This window comes from Microtus ochrogaster, chromosome 18 (genome assembly GCF_000317375.1).
Source record: "Microtus ochrogaster isolate Prairie Vole_2 chromosome 18, MicOch1.0, whole genome shotgun sequence".
NCBI lineage: Eukaryota > Metazoa > Chordata > Mammalia > Rodentia > Cricetidae > Microtus > Microtus ochrogaster.
This window is the reverse complement of record NC_022020.1, coordinates 50,081,956-50,108,254: the sequence shown is the minus strand read 5'-3', so window position 1 is coordinate 50,108,254 and position 26,299 is coordinate 50,081,956. Positions and strand designations below refer to the sequence as shown.

The window sequence follows — 26,299 nt, the reverse complement described above, 5'->3', positions numbered from 1 at the left end:
TTCTTTCTTTCTTTCTTTCTTTCTTTCTTTCTTTCTTTCTTTCTTTCTTTCTTTCTTTCTGTTTTTGCTATACTGGTTTGGCTGGCCTAGCACTTGCTTTGTGGTTCAGCCTGGTCTTGAATTCATAGCAGTAAAGAAATTTTATTTCCTATTAAAATGGCAAAAAGAAAACAAGCATTTAGTGGTTTCGTTGGGAGAATTACTAAAGCAATTTAATTAAAGTTGTAGTAAAGCTTTCATCAAAACAATTAAAATGTTTTGAAAATCATACATATTTCTTTTGAATTTATATTAATGGGAAATAGTCAACCAAAGGGCAGTACTGCCGTTAGCTTGGGAAACAGGCGTATGTTCGCACAGCCCCGAGCACAATGAAAGTGAATCTTTAACAGCTTTTTGTGCTTGTACTTTTCTGTTTGGGGGGGGGGGACTCACCATGTAGCCCAGGGTAGCCTCTAACTTGTAGGTGAGTCCTCTACCTCTGCCTCTTTAGTGCTAGATTTTTCAGGGTGAGAACCCACACCCTGTGTCTATCTTGCCCTTTCTGCCTTGGTAAATTAAACCCTAGAGAAGCAGTTTTGAAGGCTTTGTTTGAGGCAAGCGTACAATGTCCCAGCTTTGGATGGTGGTACCGCCAATGCCGTCAGAGTGCTGTTGGTGTTGCGTGACTGCTCTCCTTTTTCAGAAACAGGCAAACTGTATTTAAAGACACTTCTTATATGCTATTTTTTAAAAATCTGTCTTCCAGCTCTTGGGGGCTACTGCTATTGAAGACAAGCTACAAGACGGAGTTCCAGAAACCATTTCAAAACTTGCTAAAGCTGACATTAAGATCTGGGTACTTACAGGAGACAAAAAGGGTAATCCATCTCATGGGGGAGGGGTGTGTGGGCTAAGTCACAATATTTATAGCTGCTATTCCTTTGCCTATGATGATCTTCATAGGCTTCCCAGCTTGTGGGAATGGAGGTGCTCTCTCCTCTCAAAACCCCTCCTCCTGGTCCAGCCTATGCTGCCCACATCCTTCCCTGAACCCCCTCAGCAGCAGAGCTTGCTCTTTAGAATTTAAGCCTCATTTTGTCTCATCTCTCCAGCCAGAGGTGAGCTCCTATCCGGGAAAGGCCATGCCCCTGTCCCTGTTTTGTCTCCAGCTCTCTGCAATTGTTGAACATAGACTAAAACAATACAAAATGTTGCTACAACAGCTTTGGCTTTCCTGCCTGTTGTGTCTTGAAAATTACAACAAACCTTTTATGCGCTAGGAAACTGTTTGGCATTTAAACCTAGAACTGAACGAGTCACCATTCAGGGTTGATGCCTTATCCTCCAGGCCATCCCTGAGAAATCATTGTCTCTCACTGTGACACAGTCCTGGCCTTTAACAAACACCAAATAGATGTTAGGGGAAAGAAGCAAGTGGGGTTGTTGATAGCAGCCCCATGTGAGGGTTCATGGAATAAGCCATCTTTGCCTACCCCTTAACCACATGATCAAGCCACAGGATCTGAATGCTTAGTATTATAATGAATATTGATTCATTATACAACCAGCTTCTGGACTTGATTTTTAAGACTGTATCAAACCAGACTTTTGACTCCGACTTATTTTATTACAGAGAAAATTTTTTCTTTTTTTATACGGTTTCTATACATTACCACAGGAAAAACAGCATATTTGGTCGAATGTGGTGAGGATCATGAGTTGAAAATGTCATCAAGGAATCCCTCAAATGCTTAAAATCTAAAACTCTTTGAGCCCTGATATGATGTCACCTGACCTCATGATACACAGGGCAGGGTCAAAACACATGTGATGTGTATAAAGTTGTCTAAGTGATCCGTATAAAATTGCTCTCTGGCAGCGTGGGTACGGTTCATCTGGAATACAAGTGACTTTGTGTTCAGACTTACATTCCGTCCTCCAGATATCATGTGTGTGTGTGCGCGCACTCCAAAGCCACAAATCTCAAACACTTCTGGTCCCAAGCATTTCAGATAAGGGATACTCCACATGGTTTAGATAAGCAGAAGTAATAGTTGGCTCAATTTTAATCTGTCGTAGAAACTGCGGAAAACATAGGTTTTGCCTGTGAACTTCTGACAGAAGACACTACTATCTGCTACGGGGAGGACATAAAGTAAGTACCCGCTGTGGGCGGACATAAGGTACCTGTTATGGGAGGACATTGTAAGTACTAGGCCTGCAGGATGAGAGGATATAGTTTGGGTTTTTCTGTTGGGTTGATTTTTTTTTAAACAAAGTCAAGACTAGATGCAGAAGGCAGAAAATAGGGAGAAATTAGAGCTAGATCATGTACTTGGGTCTCTTTTTCATGTCCGAATGAAATCAATATCTCCAGATTACCATGGTTCATTTTGAACAGATTTCAGTCTTGGGGGGACCCAAGAGTATTAAGGAGCCATTTTTCTCTATTCCTTAGAAAATCTCCAATTTAAATATTGGAAAACTGGGAGCCAGCCCTGGGAATACAGGGGCATGCAGCCATACCCAGCCTTCTGCAGGGGTACTGGGCCTTCAAACTCAGGTCTTCACACCTTTCTGTCAGTCACTGCTCCCTGACCCACGTGCCCAGCCCCATTGCTAGCAAGTTAATATAAATTATGTTTATGTCCCTTTTCTAGGGACTTCATCTTTTGAAATAGACATAAGAGAAAATAAAAATCATCCCAGCATGAAAGTGTTAGTGAGTTGTATCATGTAGGTAGGCCATTTATTGGTGGTCTCTAAAGAGAGCATACCTGATATTTCAAGCCTTGGCTTCTGCTGGGCCATTCATCAGCCCCTAATCAGTTGTGGCAAACCCGGAAATGTGTACTATAAAGGCACAGTCTTGTTATAAGCTTCCTATGATGCGTTTACTGCTGGCTTAGTTGTTCCATTTATTCCTCAAGGTTTTTTTTTTTAATCACAGTCTTATCTAATGGCACAAAGTCAAATTAAGCTGTTACTACACATCTGCTGTGTGTCCTAACGCAGGATGGGGTTGATGGGACTTTCTCACGCAGACAGTCAGCTCTGTGAGCCACTCCAGTGCAGTAGGCAATTTGCTGAGTTAGGTGAAGTTGGTAGCTATATGATATAAATCACTTCTGCTCGAATAAAAGCACATAAACCATGCCTCTTTGAATTGGCAAGTTTTTAAAAATACCAATAAGCATGTTTACTTAAGTAGTTTTTAATTACAAGCAATTTGGTTAAGTACCATATGGTTTTATTTACATTTTATATGTGGGGGTGGGGGTAAATAATTTTCCAATCTCTCTTCTGAGAGTGTTAGATTGGGCCTAAGCCAAGCTAAACGACAAGTTTATCCAAACAATCACATTTTATGAACATTCTCTCTGCCAGCTTTCCATTTATAGAGAGATGAGCCATCTTCCTAGATGGCTCTTTGAAATGATGGTTCCTGTCAAATAGTTTGAACAGGCAACCTCACAATCTGCACCAGTCTCTTCATGACCTACTCCCATTCATTTTTGAACTTGGAAGTGAGAATTAAATTGGTGTGGAAGGAAGTTCATAAGTACCCAGTCTGGACAGTGCTTCTAAGTTTTCTGTTTTGTTTTGTATTTGTTTATTATTGTGTATGCACATGCCATGGCACATGCATGGCAGGGGGCAGCCTTGAGGAGTTAGTTCTCTCCTTCCACTGTCCCAAGGGCTCTGGGAGAACAATCTCAGGCTCATACAGCAGACATCTTGGCTCACAGAGCCACCTCAATGGCCCAGGAGCAATGGTTCTAATTGGGATTGGCTTTTGCCTCCCAGGCATCATCGGCAGTGTCTGAAAATCTCTTTGGTGGGTGGAGCAAGGGGAGAAGGTCCTCTAGGGCTCTAGTGGGCAGAAGCTAAGAGGATGTTAAGCCTTATAGAAAGGTTCTATGTCCTAGAATAGCTTGCCGCATAGGATGGAGAATTATCTGGCTCCAGATCCCAAGGTTGAGAAACCGCTTCTGAAAATAAAGAATGATGGTGTTGTATGTTGAATGGGGAAAGACTCAGGCTGAGGGCAGAGACCTGAGTCCTTTTGCTAGATTTCCCATTGGCTCCCTGCAAGTAAAATCATGTCACTTCTTTCTGCCTTCTTTTTCTGATTTGCCACACAAGGAGATTGGCCTCTTCTACTCTAAAGCTCCATGACTCACTTCCCCATAATATGGAAGCATTATAATAATTTTTAAAGCAGTCAGAAGGCTGGAGAGGTGGCTCAGCAATTAAGAGCGCAGACTGCTCTTGCAGAGGACCCAAGTTCAGTTCCCAGCACCCATGTCAGGCAGCTCAGCACCCACACATGGGACGAGCAGACACACATCTATACATAACTAAATATAAAAAATAAATCTTAAAAAAAAATAAAGCACTGAGAATTTTTAAAAAGCAGATAGAGTTTTGAGTGTGTGGAAATAAGCTTTTTTTTCCCGTCATACAGTAGAGTGGTGAAATTCTCATCAAGACCACCTCCCTTCTCTTGCTTATGTTACCTGCATCATGAGTTGGGTCTTTGACAAGTGGTAAAATACAGAGGACATGGTGCCCCACAGTATAGGTGCCAACACTTAAACATGTCTTCACAGCAGAGGCATTGTGACTGAAGGGCATACGAACGTGCTCATGAATTCTTAGGAATATGCCAATCAAATTCACAGAATATGTGGATGACCAGAAAAGAAAGAAAAAACACACTAATCAGTGCTGGTGAGGCTAGAAGGCCCAACACTCTGGTGTGCATCTGTGGGATGAAGCCTTGTGTGGCTGCTAGGTTCCAGTGAGGCTGCGAGGGATCGAAACGCTGGTGTGCGTTGGTGGGGTGAAAAGCACATGGCCACAGTATGAGCCTTCCTCGAGAGCTTGAAAAATAGAATTTTCACATTGTTCAGTCATCCTACCCTGGGTGCCTACACAGAAGAATTGAAAGCAGGATTTTGAAAAGGTATATGCCCAACCACATCTATATAGATAGCACTGCTCACAATAGCCAAGAGGTGGAAGCAATCTACGTGTCCGTTAAGGTATGGGCTGGATAAGCAAACATCGGCATCTCCACACAAAGGAATATTTTTCACCCTTCAAAAGGAAAGAAAAAATGACATGTTGCATATATGGTACTGATGGATTTGAAGACCAGTGATGTGAGCCAGTCATGAAACAAGTGAGCTTCACAAGACAGACTGGCTCCACGTGTGGACAGGGTTCACACTGCTGAACTATACACTCAGCAATGTGATATGTGTCAGGTTGGGTACTTTATAGCATGATTTTTTAAAGTGATATCAAAATTAAAGTCTAGAGCCAGGAATGGTAGTGCACGTCTTTAGTCCCAGAATTTGGGAGGCAGAATTTGGTGAGTTCAAGGCCAGCTGGTTTAATTCTCTACACTTCTCTTTTTTGTCTTGATTTATTAAGCAAGTGTTTTTACTAAGGGTGTTCTTATGTTACAGTGTATTGTGTGTAGGACTACTTTCTATCTTCTAAAGCTTGCAAATCTCTATTATCCTTTACTGTTATTAAGCTGTTTTTATTCTACAATGAAATAATATTTCAAGATCCTCAATTCCTTCTATGACTCTGGAAATTTATTACATTAAAGTAATTTTAGTTCTTTGTGCCTAGAAAAATTCTGGTCTAACCTAAAGACTCGGCCAGCTGGTTTAAATAGTGAGCTCTAGGCCTATCAGGGGTACATGGTGAGACCCTGTCTCAAAATAAAATAAAATACAATCTGAAGTCTTTTATAATCATATGTTTTAAATACTTACTTATTTTCCCATAGTTCTCTTCTTCACACGAGGATGGAGAATCAGAGAAACAGAGGTGGAGTCTCATCGAAGTTTGTACCCCCTGTGTATGAACCCTTTTTTCCACCTGGAGAAAACCGCGCCTTAATCATCACCGGCTCGTGGTTGGTGTGTATCAGTAGTGAGTTTCACCTGGTACTCAAACAAGTCCCATGGGGCCATTCTTGATGGCTTTGCATATTAATTGCTTGTCAATCTAAAAATATCTCCGCCTATAAAAGCAAGTGTGACCTTTTTAAGTTTGAGTCTTAACATTAGAGGATAGCTAAAAGAAATTAAAGAAAAATGGTGAAACTGGTTATCCAGACCCTTCAACAAGTGGGTAATGTCAACTTTTCCTTTAAAGATATGCAGATTTCCTATATGCTTATTGTAAGTCTTATTAATTAAAGCTAAATGTTAAAGCTCATGAACTTTGCTTCCCCTGACTCAAGCCTTGGGAGTGGTACTCTTGGTGTAAACACTAACGTGGTCGGTGGTGTTTTCTCCCTCTGATGTCACAGAATGAAATCCTTCTAGAGAAGAAGACCAAGAGAAGTAAGATCCTAAAACTGAAGTTCCCAAGGACGGAGGAAGAGAGACGGATGCGGACACAGAGTAAGAGACGGCTGGAAGAGAAGAAAGAACAGCGGCAGAAGAACTTTGTGGACCTGGCCTGCGAGTGTAGCGCCGTCATCTGCTGTCGCGTCACCCCCAAGCAGAAGGCCATGGTGGTAGACCTGGTGAAGAGGTACAAGAAGGCCATCACGCTAGCCATTGGAGATGGGGCCAATGACGTGAACATGATCAAAAGTGAGTTGTGTGTGTGTGGCCTGTGACACCCCGCTTGCTGGAAAGAAGTAATAGGAACATGAGAGGGTTGTTGCTTCAGTTCCCATGGCTGAGGCATCGTATCACTGAAAGCATTTAGCCATGCCCTGCCTTGACTTACCCTCAGGAAGCCTGCAGTATGTCTAGCAGGCATGGGACTCACTGAACGTCAAGTAAGAGATGAGTTGTTTGTAGGTGGGAAAATCATGGTTTTCTTTATGTGCAGTGCGGTCTCCTTTTTCCCCCAGGATGGCTCGTTTCTTATAGTTTTAAGGACTTATCAAAAAGCTTAATATTTTTAACTGTTGTTTCTATCCTGATTTAAAAATTCAGGGGTACCGCAAATAAGGTTGATTTTTTTTTCTTAATGTACTAAAAACCCTTGATATATATATCATTATATAATATATAATAAATTCTGCAAGAGATTTTGCTGGACTCAGCATGAACTATTAACTCCCTTTGGTATTCATTTTTGAGGATATGCTTTCTTATCTAAGAACTGAAGGAAACATTCTACCACAGTCTCATGGTCTTGTTCTCCCACTGGAGGAGACCAGCTACTCACCATGGAAGGGCTGTCTTGCAAAGACATGGCTGCACCGATGTTAGAGGATGCAGATCAGACCTCTGGTCCTCACCCGTGTGCCCCATCCTGGTTTGGTTTTGTTTTTGCCTATAGTACTGTAAGGTAACTCGGGTGGATTATCTTCTAGCCAAAGTGTTTCAAATTTTGGAGATTTTCCATTTTGGAAAAAAATTGCATGGATTTCACTTTTTGCATGCTGCTCAGCTGTTTTCACGCATTGGAGCATTTTAGATTTTAAATGGGGGGGGGGGTTTCAACTTCTGAAAGGTTATGAAAACCCCCAAGCTGCTTTGACCCGAGTATCGCTTCTCTTCCTACTACCAATCCCCTGCATCAGCTGGTGGGGGTGGGGGGTGGGGTTCAGCTCAGGCCCATTTTCTCATCTGGAACCAGGAAAGTGTCTTTTCCACCCTCTCACTCTGTGATGTCACCTCGTTGCTGCTAAGGCGAATTAGTATGTGGCTGTACACACCCAGGCGTGACCTATTGTGCTGGGGAACTTAAGCGTATCACATATAACCAGGTCTTAATTCAATCTATTTTATGACTCACAAACCCATCTCTTTCTTTCCTCAGATTCTTCTCTTCCTTTCCTCCTTGGTATGTGCTAAGAGTCTCCCAACCCTGCCTTCTTCAGCAGGAGCCATCTGTATGACGTATGTCTTCTTGCTTTTTACCAATGCACGTATCTGTTGCCACTGCCAGTACCATCCCCCCTCTGCTATCTGCTCTGTGCCCAGCCCACCACACAGATGCCACTGCCTGCTCTGAGTCAGATCCCTCCTTCCTCTGTGGCCAGCTCTGGTTTATTTTCCTATCGTGTACCCTGACATGACCGTAACTTCCTATGGCAAAGGAATAACTCAAACACAGGTTTTATTCAGTTACAGTGTAGACCTCTAGAAGTCCTGGAAGGGAGGGGGGCCTTACAGACTTGTCATTTTATTAATGATGGAGCCTTCAAAAGTTTCCTTCCTGGGTTTACCATCTGCCTTCGAGAGGGCAAAGCAAGGGAACATAGATGAGCGTCATGTGAGCCCTTTTTTTCTGAAGTTATTTACACTTTAATTTTAAAATCTTCATTTACTTATTTAACACATGTGTGTAAGTGTATGTATTGGCATGTGTGTGCATGTGGGGGTGGGGCGACAGCATGCATGTGGAGCAGGAGTTAGTTCTCTCCTTTTACCATTGGGTCCTAGGGATTGAACTCAGGTCAGCAGGCCTGGCCCTAATCACCCTTAAACCAGTGATTCATCTTGCTGGCCCAAGTTGTTTTACCCTTTTTTATTAATATTATTATACGCCTAGTGTGTGTAATTTAAGGAACATCCATTTGAGATAGAAATGTCGAAAACTGGGATCTACTAAGAAGTTGTCCAAATGGTATCTGTGCCTGTTTTCATCTGTAAAAGTTTTCTGCTGTATCAAGAATAGTTTACACAGAAAGATAAAAAAATCCCATGTTCTCTCTCATATGCAGATTCTAGCTTATAATGTTTCTATGCATGCATGTAACGGGGCATACATGTAGGTTAGGTTACAGCACTAGAAAGGAGACCATAGAAGGGCTGGGGAGGAGATGTTGAGGTGGGTGAAGGGGAAGGACAGGACAAATAGAAAGGAGGCGAGGAGAGAGGCAAGGAGAGCAGGGTACTGGGGTAGCAGTCGAGGAATAGGAAAGACAAGGGGCTGGCGGAGAGCCAACAGAAATGCGTTCTGGTTGAAAATGCCATAACAAAACCTAATGCTGTGTATGCTAATTAAAACAACAGCTAAACAGAGTAATATATGTTGGGCCAGCAAAATGACTCAACATATAAGGGTGCTTACTGCCAAGCCTAACGACCTGAATTCAGTCTCCAGAACCTATAGTGAAATGAGAACCAATTCCTGAAAGTCCTCTGACCTCCACACATGTGTCTGCCCACACACATGCAAAATCACAAACACTCACATGCATATACACTTACATACAGATGCACACATATAGATGCACTCACACATGTGCGCACACACACACTCACACTTACATACAAACACTTGGGGGGACGATAATAACTTGTTAAAGGAACAATATGTGGAAAAGGGAGATTGAAATTGCGGCATTGAAGGTAAACCGGCCATTGGCTAATATGTTACCTGCACTCTCATAGAAATGAAGAAAATGCCACCATGCTATTTTGCTCCTAGCAAAAATTCCACTCTTTCTCGAGCTGCCCTTTCCCTGCCTTGTGCCCGAGGGTGTCTCACCCGAGCTGAATGAGGGCTGCCTCTTCTTGGCCTTAGACATAAATTGTGAGAAATGAAATGAAGGCAGAAAGCCTTAGGAAGTAATCAGTTTGGAGGAATTATGAAGGTGTGTTTACTAGTGAGGGTTAGACCACATTTGGGATTTAATGAAAACTTAGGTCCAGTGACCTACCAGAAGCCACACCCCCAAAGAAAACTTACTCCCCCAACTCCCATCAGCCATCAACTAGCTGGCAATAGCTCCATGGATAGGGGGGAGACCTTTCCAGCCCCTCCCCCACCCATACTGGATTTGCTGACTGCCCTCATCTTGTCCAGGTCTTATGCAGGTGACCCCAGCCCCTGTGAGGCTATGAATGTAATGGCCATGTTGTATCTTGAAGGCAGAATGCCACAGAACTCCTGCCCATCCACCGGCTCTTACATTCTTCCTGCCTTGTCTGACCAAGGCTGTTGAGCACAGCACCAGACTGTGGGAATGAACATAATTGTTTAGAAGGCAATTTGACAACATGATCTTTTAGCAAAACAACAGTACTAGGTTCTGTGTTTAGATTTTAGGGGGAAGCAGTGTTGCCTTAGGAGTCACTGTCCTCAGCTACCCTGTGAGCTGTGCCAGTGTTGGTTTTCACACACTGCTCCATGGAAAAGTTGGAGACCAAGGTGGAGGACAGAGTACCTCTTCCCCGGGTCTTGGCAGCCCACTGGGAATCTCAACATTTCTCTCCCGTAGCCTGGGCAGAGACAGGGGAGGCCATGGTTTGCTAGGAAGGCAGTTTGGCAACCCCAACAGTTTGTAAGTACTGATTTTGTGTTTTCAAAAGGGTTGTAAATCACTAAATGAGAGTAATTATTCTTAGTTTCTTCCCCTCCTCTCCCCTCCCACACTCTCCCATGTCCTTCCCTCCTTTCTGTTAGAGCTACAAAGTATAATTGAAAACATAGACCTGGATAATTTTTTATAGTTAGGTTTTAAATTTTTACACTTTGGGCTCAAAATTGGGGATGGATTTTCAAAGCTTCTTTCTCTTTGGAAACTGTAGAGTGTGAAGTCACTTCTAGAGGTTGGAGTGATGGTTTGTGTTCTCTGACACATTTTCTCTAAAAGACTCCACTGTCGTTGTTTATGTTCATTTTTAGACCTGAACAAAATTACATATTTTCTAACTTAAAAATGTACTTAATGGCTATAAGATGGAGTAACAAAGTTCTGGAAACTTTTTCCTCTGCAGTGTGTGTGTGTGTGTGTCTGTGTGTGTCTGTGTGTGTGTGTGTGTGTCTGTGTGTGTCTGTGTGTCTGTGTGTCTGTGTCTGTGTCTTAAAGCCACAGTAGGCCTTTGAACATTGAATAAAGCATCAATTAAAATTATGTTGATTAGGGATGTTAGAAGACAAAGCAGACTTAAGAAAAGAATTCATTAAAAACTATATAAAGGGGTTGAAAATGTAGGTCAGTCTGTAGAATCCTTGCCTGTCATGCACAAAGCCCTGGGTGACATCCACAACAGCACATAAACCAGACATGGTAGAACAGAGCTCCACCAGGAGGTAGAGGCAGGTAGATTGGGAGTTCAAAGCCATCGTTAGCTACATAGTGAGTTAGAGGCAAGCATATGAGCTATACGGTGCAAAATCTCAAAATAAAGTCAATTAAAACAAACAAGCAAACAAAACCACATACAGATGTTTCACCCTGGATAAGAAGCCAGGCTTCAGAAAGAAAAATTGCATGGGGAGCCCAAAGCCTGTCAGTCTGACTGCTTGCCTGTCTGTCTGTCTTACTCTCTCAGAGACCTTCAGAAAAAAACAAATCCATTCCACACTAAGATAATTTACATGGTAAAATTCTAGACACCAGTGCAGCTCAGTGTTAATTCCAGGATCTCATTGAGAGAGCTAGATTGGTCCAAATCTCAGTTTTCTATCAGCTAGGGTTCAGTACAGAAAATAGAACCTGTTAATACGGGCTTAGAGGTGCCTTCAAAAGCTTTTAATGTACTGAAGAAGTTTCTAGACTTGAGTCTTTAGCCTCTGGACCACTCACTAGAGGAGCTTCTACCTTCTAGATCTCTCTGAAGACCTTCTCAATTGAGAAGCCTTTGCCTATCAATATCTCGGAGCTGAAAAACGGACATGAACTCTGCTGTAGAAATATCAGAAAGGGACAGAAATTCTAGGCTCTGGGTCACCTCAGTTTCCATGTCGTGACCAGATCTGGACAGAGGGCTGCAATCCCAATGAGATCAACTGCAGCCGTCTGGGGAAGCATGTCAAGTGGCTTTCCTGCCTTCTCTGCTTACAACAAAGGGAGAATGGGTTTGACAGGGCTTGTTCTGCAGTATCTACCGTAAGTGACGTACAGTTGGCTCCTCTGTGGCCCATAAGGGTGCCTGGGGCTCACCCCGTGGGTGGAAGAGATGCCTGATACATTGGGCAGATAATCCAAATGGAATTCACCACCCACCTAAGATCCTATCACAAGTATTTATGGAGTCCCATCTGTGCTTGGTCTAACATACTCCTCCCTCTGACTTTGGATTGGAATCAGGACCTGGAGGTGGGGAACGGTGTGCAAGGGCTATTGTTTTTGTTTTGCTCTGGAACGTCTTTAAGTTGCTCAATGCCTTGGCTTAAAAGCAGTGTCTAACCCACCGTTTCTTTTCCCTCTGCCCCACAGCCGCCCACATTGGTGTTGGAATAAGTGGACAAGAAGGAATGCAAGCTGTCATGTCCAGTGACTATTCTTTTGCTCAGTTCAGATACCTGCAGAGGTTGCTGCTGGTCCATGGCCGGTGGTCTTACATAAGAATGTGCAAGTTCCTACGCTACTTCTTTTACAAGAACTTTGCGTTTACTTTAGTTCACTTCTGGTACTCCTTCTTCAATGGCTACTCGGCACAGGTAATAGAGCATTATTCCTTTAAAACTCTTTGTTCGGTAGAACTTTTGCTTCAGCAAAATGCTAGTTCTTTCGAACATTTTATTCACTGATCGCATCTCTGCGTATATAGGTGCACATGCGCCACAGTGCACGTGTAGAGGTCAGAAAAACAACTATAGAGTCAGTTCTCCTTTTCCATCTTTACCTGGGTTCTGGGGATCGAATTCAGGTCACCAGACTTTTGTGGCAAGGGGCCTTCGCCTGCTGAGCCACCTTGCCAGCCCTCCTGAACTAGTTTGATTTTGGTATTCTTTGCTAAGTATTAAAAAGTTTTAAATATTCCAATGGAGTTTCAGCATTCTGATTGACTAACCAGGGAGTACCAAACTGATAAGCATGGCTGGAGAGATGGCTCAAGGTTAAGAGTACATACTATTCTTGCAGAGGACCAGAATTTGGTTCCCAATACCCATGCCAGGTGACTCACACTACCTGTAACTCCCATCCCAGAGGAGCCGAAGCCCTCTTCTGGCATTTGTGGGCACCTACATGCATGTGCTCATACCCGTAAACAGATGCACATATGTAGCACATAATTTAAAAAATGAAATGTTTTTTAAATGAACACGGCTTTTTCGAGTATTATCTGTCAGAACGGAGTCTTCCAGCAAGATGTCTTTGTAGTGTTCCCATGCACACATTGAAGGAGAGGAGAGGAGGGGATTGTTGCCATGGAAAGGTCTGCGATGCTACCCTCTGCATAGACAAACTGGTACAGGGGTAGCTGAGGGGTGCTTTCTCTTCAAGATAGGGTTCCCTCTTGGCAAGGGGCAACCCTGCATGGAAAGTCTGAAGTCTGTCTTTATGCGTGGCACACAGCCTCTATCTTCCCTTTGCAGACGGCGTACGAGGACTGGTTTATCACCCTGTACAATGTGCTCTACTCCAGCTTGCCTGTACTCCTCATGGGGCTGCTTGACCAGGTAGGAACCAGGGACTGGGCTGCTCTGGAAAGACCCATCTCCTGCCAGGGGTAGGACAGCACGCACATCAATGCATTCTTCTGGCTTTACTCATCCTGAGTCAACCCTAGTCACCTGGCAAGCAGCAATGACTGCTTTATGTTCTGTTAAGAAAAGAATTTCTGTAATTCATCGTGAGCAAGAGTGCTTATATGTTCCTCTCAGACATCTGGCTGTTCAGGTGCCTGAGAATCCAGCATGCTTTTTTTATTGATAACTTATTGATTTAAACAGTAAAGTTTTAACACTTTCCAAAGTTGATGTATTTAATTATTAAATCACGTTTTATCTGACAGGCAGTTCTTAGGAAATGGATAATTAATGATAAATAAATAGGAATAATGAAGGGTTAATTTATCTGTTTCTATGTAAATATTCCTCCTCTAGATTTTTAATAATACAAATACATTATCTCAGGGGGTTAAAGAATACTCTCCACATATTTCTTGACATTACTAATTGATTGTCTTTGCTAGAACTGTGATAATGCCCCATAGCTACTCTCTGTAAACATCAAATGCTGGTGAGTTAAAGCTGCCTGATTGGCCTCTGCACACAGAAATACTGTTCTGGTGGGGCGGTGGTGGCGCACGCCTGTAATCCCAGCACTCGGGAGGCAGAGGCAGGCGGCTCTCTGTGAGTTCGAGACCAGCCTGGTCTACAGAGCTAGTTCCAGGACAGGCTCCAAAAACCACAGAGAAACCCTGTCTTGGAAAAAAAAAAAAAAAAGAAAGAAAGAAATACTGTTCTGGCGTCCTGCTTGCCTTCCTAAAACGCAAGGGCAAGTGGCAGCTCTTTGTGAGATGCAAGATACAAATTGCGACATACCAACATCTTTGACCCGATAGACAACACATCATTCTAATTTTGTTTTCTCTTTAAGGATGTGAGTGACAAACTGAGCCTCCAGTTCCCTGGGTTGTACGTAGTGGGACAGAGGGACACACTATTCAACTACAGGAAGTTCTTCGTCAGTTTGCTGCATGGGGTCTTAACATCCTTGGTCCTCTTCTTCATACCCCTTGGCGCTTACCTACAAACGGTGGGACAGGATGGAGAGGCACCTTCAGACTACCAGTCCTTCGCCGTCACAGTGGCCTCAGCTCTAGTAATAACGGTCAATTTCCAGGTGTGTGCCTTCCCTTGACCACATCCAATATCCGTTGTTACCTGTACCTAACCTCTGTCACTTTAAAATAAAAAAAAAAAAAGGAATGTTCCTTTCATCCCTCATCTTAGCATCGTTCCTCTTTCTTGCTTAAGCCAAGGATGGTTTGGTTTCAGGTTGTTGACTATTCAAACCAAATCATACCCAAATTGCCAAATTCCATTTTCAGAATTCTTAGAACCTCTCCCCACCCCACCCCTGGCCACATTCCCCAAATAAGCACTCTGTTTTTCTTTGCTTTCCTGACAGATTGGCTTGGATACTTCTTACTGGACCTTCGTGAACGCGTTTTCAATTTTTGGAAGCATCGCATTGTACTTTGGCATCATGTTTGATTTCCATAGCGCCGGGATACATGTTCTCTTCCCATCTGCCTTTCAGTTCACAGGTTGGTATCTCAGATTCCAAAAGTAAGCCTAGACTGACATCATTAGGTTACATTCTGATAGAATGACAGGGTAAGTACAAAAATACATAAAGCATGCACTTTCGCTAGTAAAAATTGATGTTCTAACAGGAATTCAACAAAAGCGGCTGTTTGGAAGGGCCCTAAGCAAGTTAAAGTCATATTAAGACATAACTGCGCATCTGTTAAATTAGACAGCTTTAAGGTTAAAAAGCACAACGAATTATAAAACTCTGCATTTTGACCAGATATTTCTACTTTAAGGTTCTTTATACAAAAGTACAAAACTACATTGCTATGACAGTTTTAATTATTTTTTAAAAGGGTGGGTAGAAATAAGTCAAAGATGTAAGAATATTAAATTAGCAAATCAAATGACAAAATAGTAATACCGTGGAAACCTAGAACTCAAAAGCTGGGTCCATCTTTGGAAATATGATCAACAGTTCAATGAACAATAAACAAAAGCTCTGGGACCAGTATTTATACCTATATAAAACATATGGTTTAAGCTCCAGAGGTTGGGGCTAGAGGGATGGCTCAGCAGTTAAGAACACTGGTTGCTCTTCCAGATGACCTGGGTTTGACTCCCAGTACCCATATAGTGGCTCACAACCACTGTAATTCTAGCTCCAGGTCATCTGATGCCCTCTTCTGGCTTCCAAAGGTACCAGACATGCACATAGTGCACAGGCAGGCAAGATACCCATATATGTAAGATTTAAAAATAAATAGAATTAAAAAAAAAATCCAGAGGTCAGGGAGGAACACGGTGTCTTCTGGATCTAACTGGACCTGCTGTGTGCATGAGTTCACAGAGGTTTCCTGTCCAAGGTCAAGCCAGTGGGTGTTTCAGCACAGAGTGGGAAGGGGTTCATTAGCTCTCTGCCTTTGACAGGTAACAGGCAACAGTTGGTGGTGCCTGAGGGAGAGAGAGTCATTTTTCTTAACAATGTCATTTCTGGTAGATCTGCTATGCTGTAGTAAATGACCCTCTGTTGTGCATATGGGTAACACTAAGCAGACTCAGTGGATTATTAAGAAAAAAAAAAGAGAAAAGGAAAGAAAAAGGAGGGGAATTGATCTGGGAATAGAGGAGTGGAGTTTGAATATAATCAAAATACATTGCATGAAATTCTTAGCGTATTAATGAAACTGTTAAATTTTTAAAACGTGGAAAATTGGCAAATGATAGGACCCCCCCCCAAGTGATGTAAATTTCACAAACATAAAAATAAACATGAGCTGGAGTTTGTGATATTCTCAAATAGTTTGGATTTATGGTGAAAAAAGATCCCCATAACTTTTTTCTTAATAGAAGATTGGGACTTTATGGCCAGTTATTGGGTCATAAAGGATTTTTGCTATGGTAACCTTTTCATTTCTGGGTGGAGTTTTCATGATTTTGTTTGTTTTGTTTTGTTTTTCAAGGCAGGGTTTCTCTGTGTAACAGTCCTGGCTGTCCTGGAATTCACTCTGTAGACCAGGCTGGTCTTGAACTCACAGAGATCCACCTGCCTCTGCCTCTGCCTCCCCAGTGCTAGGATTAAAAGCATGTGCCACCACCACCAGGCTAGTTTTCATGATTTTTTTTCTTACTCTTTTGATGCTTACTTAGAATAATCCTATATAATGTATTTTATATCTAATTTATATTTAGTATTTTAAAAACAATGACCAGGGCCAGGATTTATTGAACTGGCATCGAGGAGCACATTCTTTTTGGAGGATACCTTGCTCAGCCTAGATACATTGGGGAGGGCCTTGGTCCTGCCTGGAAGTGAAGTGTCAGATTTTGTTGACTCCCCTTGGGAAGCCTTACCCTTTCTGAGGAGTGGGTGGGGGGTGGGAAGAAGGGTGGAGAAGATGAGGGAGTGGGAACAGGGATAGCTAGGTAAAATGAAAAAAGATTGTATTTTTAAAATTCTTAATAAAATTAAAAATAAAATAAAAACTAATTGTGTGTACATATGCATAAATATGAATAAGACTTTAAAAACTAGAAAGGAGAACAAGAGAGGCTATAAAATAGATGACAAAGGGGGATGGAGGATGGACAAAAGGATACATAGTAATGAGTGAGCAAAAGATATCAGGGGGGAGAGAGATTCTCGTGGAAAATTAATAACAATAGTGGGGTGGTAAGGGAAAGGAAGACTACTAAAACCACTTTGTTTCAAAAATGCCATAGTGATACTTTGTGTGCTGATTTTAAAAAATAAGAGTTCAAATTTGAAAAATTAGTTTTATAAACTCATGTGAATACAGAAAGCATTGTGATAAATTTGGCTCCAGATATTTGCTGTTGGGGAAGTATACATATTATAAAATCAGATTGCTATGTCTGATGTAGAAGCCTAGACAGCAAGTCAACCAGTTTCTGTGGATAAAGCCTGACTCCGGTTGTAGCGTGGGTTTCAGTCTTGGGGCTTAAGTGACTAGTTGTGTTTTCTTGGCAGATTTGCTAAGTTCTCAACTCAGTTTCCTGATGTGGCTCAGATGGCTGTTCCCACTGCTCAGAGGAGATTGATGGCACGACCTATATAAAACACTGTGGAGTGCCAATATTTGGGGCAAATATTGGAATTTCTGGCAAAAGCTAGAAGTTAGAAACTGCTTTAACTTTTTTTTTTTAATCTCTACTGCCAAATGACCCCAGAGCCTGGCACCTGCTCAGCACGTGCCCTACCTGTGAGTTAGATCCCAGCTCTAACTTCCCATTGTTTATTAGTGCAGCGTTAGCAAAAACATCTTCCCCATTTTGTTCCTGTTTGTCTACGTGTACTAAACAACTGGCCCTTTTTACTTGGCTTTGCTGGGTCTTGGCTTTAAAAAAAAAATAAAACTATGTATTCATGATTAGGTGTGGTGGATCACACCTGCAATCTTGGCACGCTGAAGGCTGCACGGGAAGACCCTGTCTCAGAAACAAAAACAGAAAACAGAAAAACGTCCGTTTCTGGAGCAGTTTGTGGAGCTGCTTTATCTGGTTATAAAATGCTGCCCTAGACAGCCTGCTGCATGGAAGGCAAACTATGTCCTCAGGATAAAGTGCCTCTGTGAGTCATTGTCATGTTCTTTCCAGGTACCGCGTCCAATGCCCTGAGACAGCCATATATTTGGCTGACCATCATCCTGACCGTCGCAGTGTGCTTACTGCCTGTTGTCGCCATCCGCTTCTTATCAATGACCATCTGGCCATCAGAAAGCGATAAGGTACATAAAGATACAGACCTGGTCTCCTCCTACGTGAGTGCCCCTTCCAGGAACCAAAGCATTTCCCAACCCTACCTTTCCTGCAGATTTCTCGGTTCGTGGAACGTCTGATCAGAATTTTATTGTTTTACTCTCTCTCTTTAATTCCATCTTGAAGGAGAGTGAACCTTCATGCATTTGTCCATACAGAGTAGCGTGTTTTGCCCCTTTCATTTTATAATTATCTTAACATCTTGCCGTGCAAATGAGTTGGGTCCCCCACCCCCATTATTTAAAACAAAATATTATCTCCTATGATACAATTGATGTCTCAAAAAGAACACGTCCTCTCCCCTTGCACAATGACCAGCAGACTTCAGGCCCGGTTGGTTGAGCTATTTAATGCTGCTCTCCCATAACTTTCCTGAGGGGAATGTCTTCAGTATCAGTTTCATCTTGTGCTAGAAGATGGCCATGGCCCTTCCTGGCATCATATCTGACCTGTCAATAAACAGAGGAATAGAGGAGGCTTCCATCCTTCCCATCAGGATCCTGGGAACTCCTGACACACACTTTTCTCAGGTCTCATCGGTCAGAATTAGGTTGCATGTTTCATTGACCTAACCTGGCAAAGAAAACAGCTCCTTGTCTTATGAAGGATGTTAGCATAGGGGGAGGAGTACTCAGATGCATAAATCAGGGACCTGTAGAAAGGCGAGACATGGATGTTGGGTAAGCCTCCTTCAGTGCCCAGGAGACCTGACAGTCCACAGTGTCCAGCAAGCAAGAGAGGAGCCTGGGGCTGGGTAGGCAACGTGCTTGCAGGGCAAGCATGAGGACTTGAGTCTGGATTGCAGCACACACACAAACACCCTCGCCTGGCGCCCTGCACCTGTAAATTCCAGAGCTGGGAAAGTGGAGACAGGAGGATTCCTGGGACCTACTGATCAGCCAGTATAGCCAAACCTATGAGCTCCAGAATTGGTTCCATGAGAAATCAAAAATGAAGGTGGAAGTGATTGAGGAAGACATCAGACATTCCTCTCTAGCCTCTATAGCCATGTGTATGTACACACACATACAGGTGCACACGCGCACGCACACACACACACACACACACACACACGCGCGCGCGCGCGCGCGCGCGCGCGCGCGCGCGCATGGTATGTAGTGACGTGCAGAGAAAACCTGTAGAGATTTGTCTTCAGCACATACCAGTCTGTCCTGGGACTCACAAAAACTGTTGTTCTATTGTTTTCTATTGCTCTGATAAGCATCATGACCAAAAGCAACTTGGGGAGGGGAGGACAGGTTTATTTCAGCTTACAGCTCCTGCCTAGGTCACTGTCTATCCCCGGGGGAAGTCAGGACACAGGCTCAAGCAGGAACCTGGAGCCAGAAACTAAAGCAGACCCTGGAGAGGAGTGCTGCTCGTTGGTGGCTTCTTCAGGGCTTGCTCGGCCTGCTTCCTGACACTACCCAGGATCATTTGCTCAGGGCTGGAATTCTTACAGTGGGCTGGGGCCCTCCCATATCAACCATTAATCAAGAAAACGCCCCTGTAGACTTGCTTACAGGTCAATCTGATGGAGGCGTTTTCCTAATTAACATTTCTTCTCAGATGACTCTAGATTGTGTCTAGTTGACAGAAGCTAAGCACTAATTTCGGAAAAATGAGGGACTTGGTTTTCCTGGAACTTGCGATGTAGACCAGGCTAACCTCCTTTTGAGTACAGGGATTAAATCCATGGGCTCCCAAGCCTGGCTGTAGTTTTCCAGTTTCTACCTGCAGGATGATAGAAGCAGTACCCAACCTCCGGTGTCCTCCATGTCTAGTTATTCTACAGAGCAGGGATGTTTGTGTGTGCAGCCTCTTGGCCGGGCTAGCCTCTGTCCAGTTCCTATTGGCCAGGAGTCCTCAGCTTCTCAGACTTTTCTTTTCATGGTTTCCTTTATCCAGATCCAGAAACATCGGAAGCGATTGAAGGCCGAAGAGCAGTGGAAACGGCCACAGAACGTGTTCCGGAGGGGAGCATCTTCCAGGCGCTCGGCCTATGCCTTCTCTCACCAGAGAGGCTATGCGGACCTCATCTCCTCCGGCCGCAGCATCCGCAAGAAGCGCTCGCCCCTGGATGCCATTATCGCAGAAGGCACCGCTGAGTACAGGCGCACAGTGGAGAGCTGAGCGCTGGTGAAACGTCCTTTTTTTTTAATTCAAGACTCAGGACCTTTTTTAAGAACTAACAGACAAACTGAGTTTGTCACAGAGCTACCGAGGACAATGACCTTTATAATAAACGTCTAGGGCTGAGCTGTTATGCAATAGCAAAGCCAAGAGGTTACCTGTTATTCAGCTGATTATGTCTGCTGAGATTCAAAGGGAACGTCTGAATCCAGGCTCAATGGAAGGCAATTTCCACTCAAAGATGCTACTGCACTATAAAATTACAATGACACTGTGGTCTCGAACATGATCCCTCAGAGGCACTTCCTGCTGCTTGTCACTTTGTTTAAAACAAAAATTGTTTTTAATTTATGAGTGCAGTAACAAAAAAATTCGTAACGTGTATCCCCTGACACGAAGTGGTTGAGTGGCTTTTTAAGAGCTGGTGTTTGGCTTCCTGCTGCTTTACACCCAGTTATAAAATTGGAAATGAGTTTCCTTGATTGAATGTTTAAATGCAAAGTTTCGTTCTGGCTTTGATTCACCACCAGGTTAAATAACGCATTCCATATTTTTACTACTTCATGTTTTAGCATTTCCCTGCAGTACCAGTGGTTTGTCTCCATATTTTAATTTTTCCAAAATTGATTTTTAAAAGCTGAAGACATTATCAACTAGTATTAAGTAAGTCCCATTTGGATAAGAGAAATAAATTGTGGAGTTTGTTGTGCAGTAAAGGATTATGGGTAATGGTAATGGAATATATGTTTCTGAAATGCTAGAAAACAGGGATTTGAATGTTTCCATTCAAACAAGTGATACTGTTTGAAGAAATGGAAAAACCCTGGTGTCAACATTGTACAATATACACATGCCCCATGGCAGGCTACCTTGTGGCTTGTTGGTAAATCCTGGGTCTTAAGTCCTGTCTCAGTACCAAAAAAAGAAAGAAAAAAGAAGAAAAAAAAAAGAAAAATATCACATGGTGTCCCATACATATGCACAATTATGGACCAATTAAAGTTAACTATTTGGAAAAGAACAGGAAGGTGCCCACTGAAAATTTAGCTGTAGGTTTCCTTTGGAAGACAATACCACTTTAGCTCTTAGGAGCCACTGGATACATTAGAGGGCAGACACACTTTGTCATCGGATCTTGAAGTTCCTACTACTACGTACCACAGGTGAGAGTGACATAGGTACCCAGTCTACAAAGTGTCTTCAAACGGCTGCCCATGGCTGCATCCAGCCAAGGATAACTATGGATGCAGCCAACCCAACACAAAAAAACTGTAAATTTATTTAAAACATTATGTGATCGTATGTACGCATTTACATGAATGATTCCATTGCTTGGTTCTCTAGTGTGAGCTCTGTACATTGTCTGTCACCAGGTCTGGAGCTTGGATGTACCTGGTAGGGAGTCTGGGGAACTTTCCCCTGTGTTTCTTGGAAGTGAAAGAGAGGTCTCCTGTTCAAAACAGATAATGTTTAAACAAACAAACCAAAATCCCAGAGGGCATTGACAATACATTTGGGGACACCCCGCTCCCCACTCCACAGATGGGGGTTTCTCTGTCTAACAGTCCTAGCTGTCCTAGAACTAGCTCTTATAGACCAGGCTGGCCTCAAACTCAAAGAGATCTGCTTGCCTCTGTCTCCTGAGCACTGGGATTGAAGGCATGCACCACCACCACCACCCAGTGGAACCATTTTATAGAATTGTCCGTTAAAAAGAAAATGCTTATGTACCCCCTTCCTACAAAATATTGTATGCCAGTCTTTTAGGATCCTCACGCTGGCATCTGTCTTATGTCTAAGACAAAAGAACAGTATTTTTTTTTATTTTGAAAAACCCTTAGGTAAGTAAGGAAAATACCCTTGAAAAGGTAACTTAATTTTTTTTTCAGAGATGACTTCTCATTTTGTATTTTTCACAAAGCAGTTCCCCTGCTCTAGCGAAGATGTAGATGGGTTGCAGGAGGCGATTTTTGCCCCTTGCTAATGTCCATATCGGCCTGTGAATTCCCAAGAGGAAACCATGTGTGTAGTTCATCTTCTGTACACAGGACAGGGAAATTTGATTGTAATTTTATAATGCTTTTTCTAGGTATGATGAAAGAATGTATGCCTATCCTATGGAGGTAAATTTTTGAAAGTTTACAACTTTTCCTTGTAAATAAGAAGAATTGTATGTTTTTTCTCTTTTTTTACAGAAAATTTAGCTTGTGTAATTTTGTCACTTTCAGCTTTTTCGAATGGTGGGAAAGGTTGACAATGCATATGTGTCAAAGACTTACACTGTTGGGTGCAATATTAATAATTTTGAAATGCAAATCATAAATTATTTCTATATGCTGTAAATCTGAGATTTAATGTATATTTTTGTTTAAAAAAAATAAATGCTTTAGTAAAATATTTGTAAAGTATGGCTTTATGTCCGTGCAGTTTTGTGTATATTTTGTGGTTGTTTATTTGCAGTGCTGGGGTTTGAATCCAGGGCTAGGCAAACGCTCACCACTGAGCTGCGCTTCCCACCTGTACAATGGTTTTCTAAGTTGGGTTGTTGTTGGTGGTGGTGGTGGTGGCGGCGGCAGTGGCAGTGGTGGTGGTATGTGTATGCCATGTATGTACTGGTGCCTGCAGTGCTCAGAAAAAGGTGTCAGATCCTCCCTGGAACTGGAGCTCTAGATGGTTGTGAGCTGCTTGCTGTGGGTGCTGGAAACTTGACGTGGGTCCTCTGGAAGAACAGCAAGTGATCTTAATGGCTAACTCAGCCCCCTAAATTGTGTGTTTTACTGCCTTTGTATGACAGCCCTCATAGATTCCCAGGCTGTTTGAACTCCTCATCCAGTGAAGATGGCCTTGAACTTGCAGCCTCTCGGGCATCAGGGCCCTGTGTTCACTGAGGAAACACTCTGCTGAATTACATCCCTAGCTCCTATTGTTTGGTTTCGTTTGCTTTGCTTTTGTGTGTGGAGTACATGACAGAAAATTCTAGTCCTGTGATGATGGTTCTTGAAAGAATGTAGGGCTCCACTGGCAGCGAGGAGTAATATTAGACAGTGCAAAATGCTAGAAAAGATGTGGCTGAGGAAGATAATTAGACTTTCAAGGAAGAGGGAGTGGCTTTCACGGGGAGACAAAGTCTGCCCCAGACGGCTTTCTCTCAACTCCTTGGAAGAGAATAAGAGAATGGAGAAATAAGTGGCTATTCTGGAAGTACATGCCAGAGAGCTGAAAAAAACAAACCTGGACAAACAGGAAGGAGTGAGGAGGCTAAAGGCGGGGGAGGGGAGGGGGAGCAGGAGTCCCTGTGTGAGCTGAGGTGAGGATGAAGTGCCATGACCTGGGTATAGGACAGCAAGGACGACCTGAAAAGAAGAGATGATGTTTCTCAACCAGCAAAGTATGGTTATGCCATCAAGGAGGCGATTCTCCGGGTGAGGACTTCTTTGGGAGGCATGATTAGCCGTGGGTGATGAGAGGGCGGCAGGCTGTGGGGGGGTGGGGGGTTGATGAGAGGAGAGAGGCGGGTACTAATTAGCCTCCTCGGTGGAAGGATATTTCTCGGTGGAAGGATATTTCTGAGCAGCCTGCGAAACTGAAGGCTAGCAAAACTAAGATGTAGTTGGTTGGGATATTTTTCAACCCAACAGCGCCATCTACAGATACCTAGTCATGTCCTATAGCAGATGCTGCTCCCGAATGACATCTGCTGGAGAGGAAACATCCCTGACAGCTGGCAATGTGGTAACAAAAAGTACCCTAATGGAATCTAAATATGTTTTAAGAGGCGCCGCCTTCCTGTAATGGGAAAGAAGATTAGGAAAACCCCAAAAGCGGTTTCTAAAGCTCCTTTCAGAATCTGCTACCTAGTTACAGTTGCAATACAATTTTTGATGTGTTTTAAAACTAAAAGGCCTGTTAAGACATTGAAGGAAATTTCTAGAGAAGGTGGAAGTGGGGATTCCTAAAACAAAGCTCAGAGGAATAATTTTCTAGGGAGCTTGAGTTATTGCTCGGTGGTTAAGAGCTCTGTCTGCTCTTCCAGGGACCCTGTTTTGATTCCCAGCACCCACATGGCAGCTCACAGCCATCAGTAACTCCAGCTCCAGAGGATCCGAACCCTCTTCTGGCTTCTGCAGACAGCATGCATATAAGTGGTACATAGACATACTTTCAGGAAAAACACCCATACAGATAAAAAAAATACTTCTTAAGAAGGAAAAGTATTTCCTAGACTAGTTACTTCTCTGAGGATCTGTGTAGATGGTTGATGAGCAAATGGAAAGACGTTCAAGGTTCAACCATTCGGAAAGTGAAAATTGAAACAAAGACAGGCATGAGCATTCTCAGCATGGCGAATTCAAGGCCAATATGAATTAGGTCGATCCTACCTCAAATAGATAAGTTATCAAAATGAAATTCCTCTTCACACATAGTCATGATACTAAGAGAAAAATGGAGAAATCTCCATCCTTTTGGGGGACATGGGAAGCAGTGTAATCACTGAGGAAGACAGCTTACTCAGTCACAGCGATTTTGACTCCATGCTGAGACACGTACTTGACAGTATCAGAAACAGGCACTCAAGCAAACACAAACCAGTGTCCATAGCAGCCCAGAGGTAGAAGCAACATCAGCATCATCAGACGCCGCATCAGCTGGGGAATCAACAGATACGGTATGTATATGATGGGTGCAATTTGGTCACAAAAGGAATGATATAATGATCCATGCTATAACATGAGTGAACCTTGATACACCTTAAATGGAGGAAGCCGCTGTCAGGCAGGGGTGGAAGGTGAAAAACAGAAAACACATGTGTATGTGAGGGGGGGGTCAACAGTTTTTTTATAAATATTTTTGTTCTTTGAAAAATCCATACGTGTATACAACATATTTTGACTATATCCATCCATCACTACTGCCCTCCATCACCCTCTAGTGCTCCCAACTTCACGTCTTTTTTTTTATTATTGTTGTTATCGATAGCTCCCTAAGTCTAATTAGCACTACCCACATACCACATAGTGCATGGGGATGTAGCCATCCACTGGGAGATGAGCAACCTGCCAGCAGTCAAATCCTCCAAGGAGAGTGGCCATCCCTCCTGCAGCAACCATCAACTGCCAATAGCTCTTCTGATAGGGATAGGGTCTTGGGGACCTTCCCCCATATGTGCTGAACTTTTGACTGGCTGAATCTTGTACAGCTAACCACAGCTGCGGTTAGTTGTTGTGTACAATAGTCACATCCTAGAAAGAAACACATTTTTAAAGAATTAGCTTATGTAATAGTGGTGACGTATCAATGCTTAGTGCCAGCAGGATGCCTGCTGAAACGTTGGCAGGAGACTGACATGGCAATTCTGAATCTAAAAGCTGCAAACAGAATTCTTTACTCTTGGTGGACCTCGATAGAAAGAGCTAAATATCTGTATGCACCTTCGAAGCAATGTGACAGGGGGCACCACAGTCTAGCAAAGATGAAATACAATTAACCACCAAAATGGCTACAGGGGGTTCTCTGGGGGTAATGAAATGGTTTGGAATTAAAATTTACTTGTAATAAATTTAAATGAAAACAGGGGCTAGGATTATAGCTCAGTTGGTAGAATGCGCGCCTAGCTTGCATGAAGCCCTGAGCTCCATCCCTAGCCATAGAATAAAAGCCCTGGTATGGAGGCGCACACCTTTAATTCCAACAGAGGCAACTAGATTTCTGTGAGTTAGAACCCGGCCTGATCTACATAGCAAATTCTAGGCAAGTCATACATAGTCATACATTTATGAGACCTTGTCTCAAAAACATAACAGTGAAAACAACAACCGAACAAAATGCCTGTAATGTTAGCACACAGGAGGACTAAAACTTCAAGGTTATCTTTAGCTACATAGTAAGGTCCAGGCCACAGGAGCCACTGTCTAGATAGATAGATGGATGGATGGATGGATGGATGGATGGATGGATGGATGGATGGATGGATGGA

At 43.0% G+C, this 26,299-nt stretch overlaps 1 protein-coding gene across 1 annotated transcript in view; it reads left to right on the top strand.

The window, feature by feature from the left end:
* The window catches only part of Atp8b1 (ATPase phospholipid transporting 8B1), a 114,639-nt gene extending 91,971 nt beyond the window's left edge, over positions 1–22,668 (top strand). Inside the window, exons 19-28 of the mRNA XM_005356201.3 lie at positions 749–860; positions 2,062–2,137; positions 5,792–5,924; positions 6,320–6,608; positions 12,146–12,369; positions 13,249–13,332; positions 14,255–14,500; positions 14,789–14,927; positions 18,031–18,161; positions 20,101–22,668. Of these exons, the coding sequence (XP_005356258.1) occupies positions 749–860; positions 2,062–2,137; positions 5,792–5,924; positions 6,320–6,608; positions 12,146–12,369; positions 13,249–13,332; positions 14,255–14,500; positions 14,789–14,927; positions 18,031–18,161; positions 20,101–20,325 (1,659 nt within the window). The 3' untranslated portion in view covers positions 20,326–22,668. The remainder of the gene's footprint in view (positions 1–748; positions 861–2,061; positions 2,138–5,791; positions 5,925–6,319; positions 6,609–12,145; positions 12,370–13,248; positions 13,333–14,254; positions 14,501–14,788; positions 14,928–18,030; positions 18,162–20,100) is intronic.
* Positions 22,669–26,299: the final 3,631 nt, after the last annotated feature.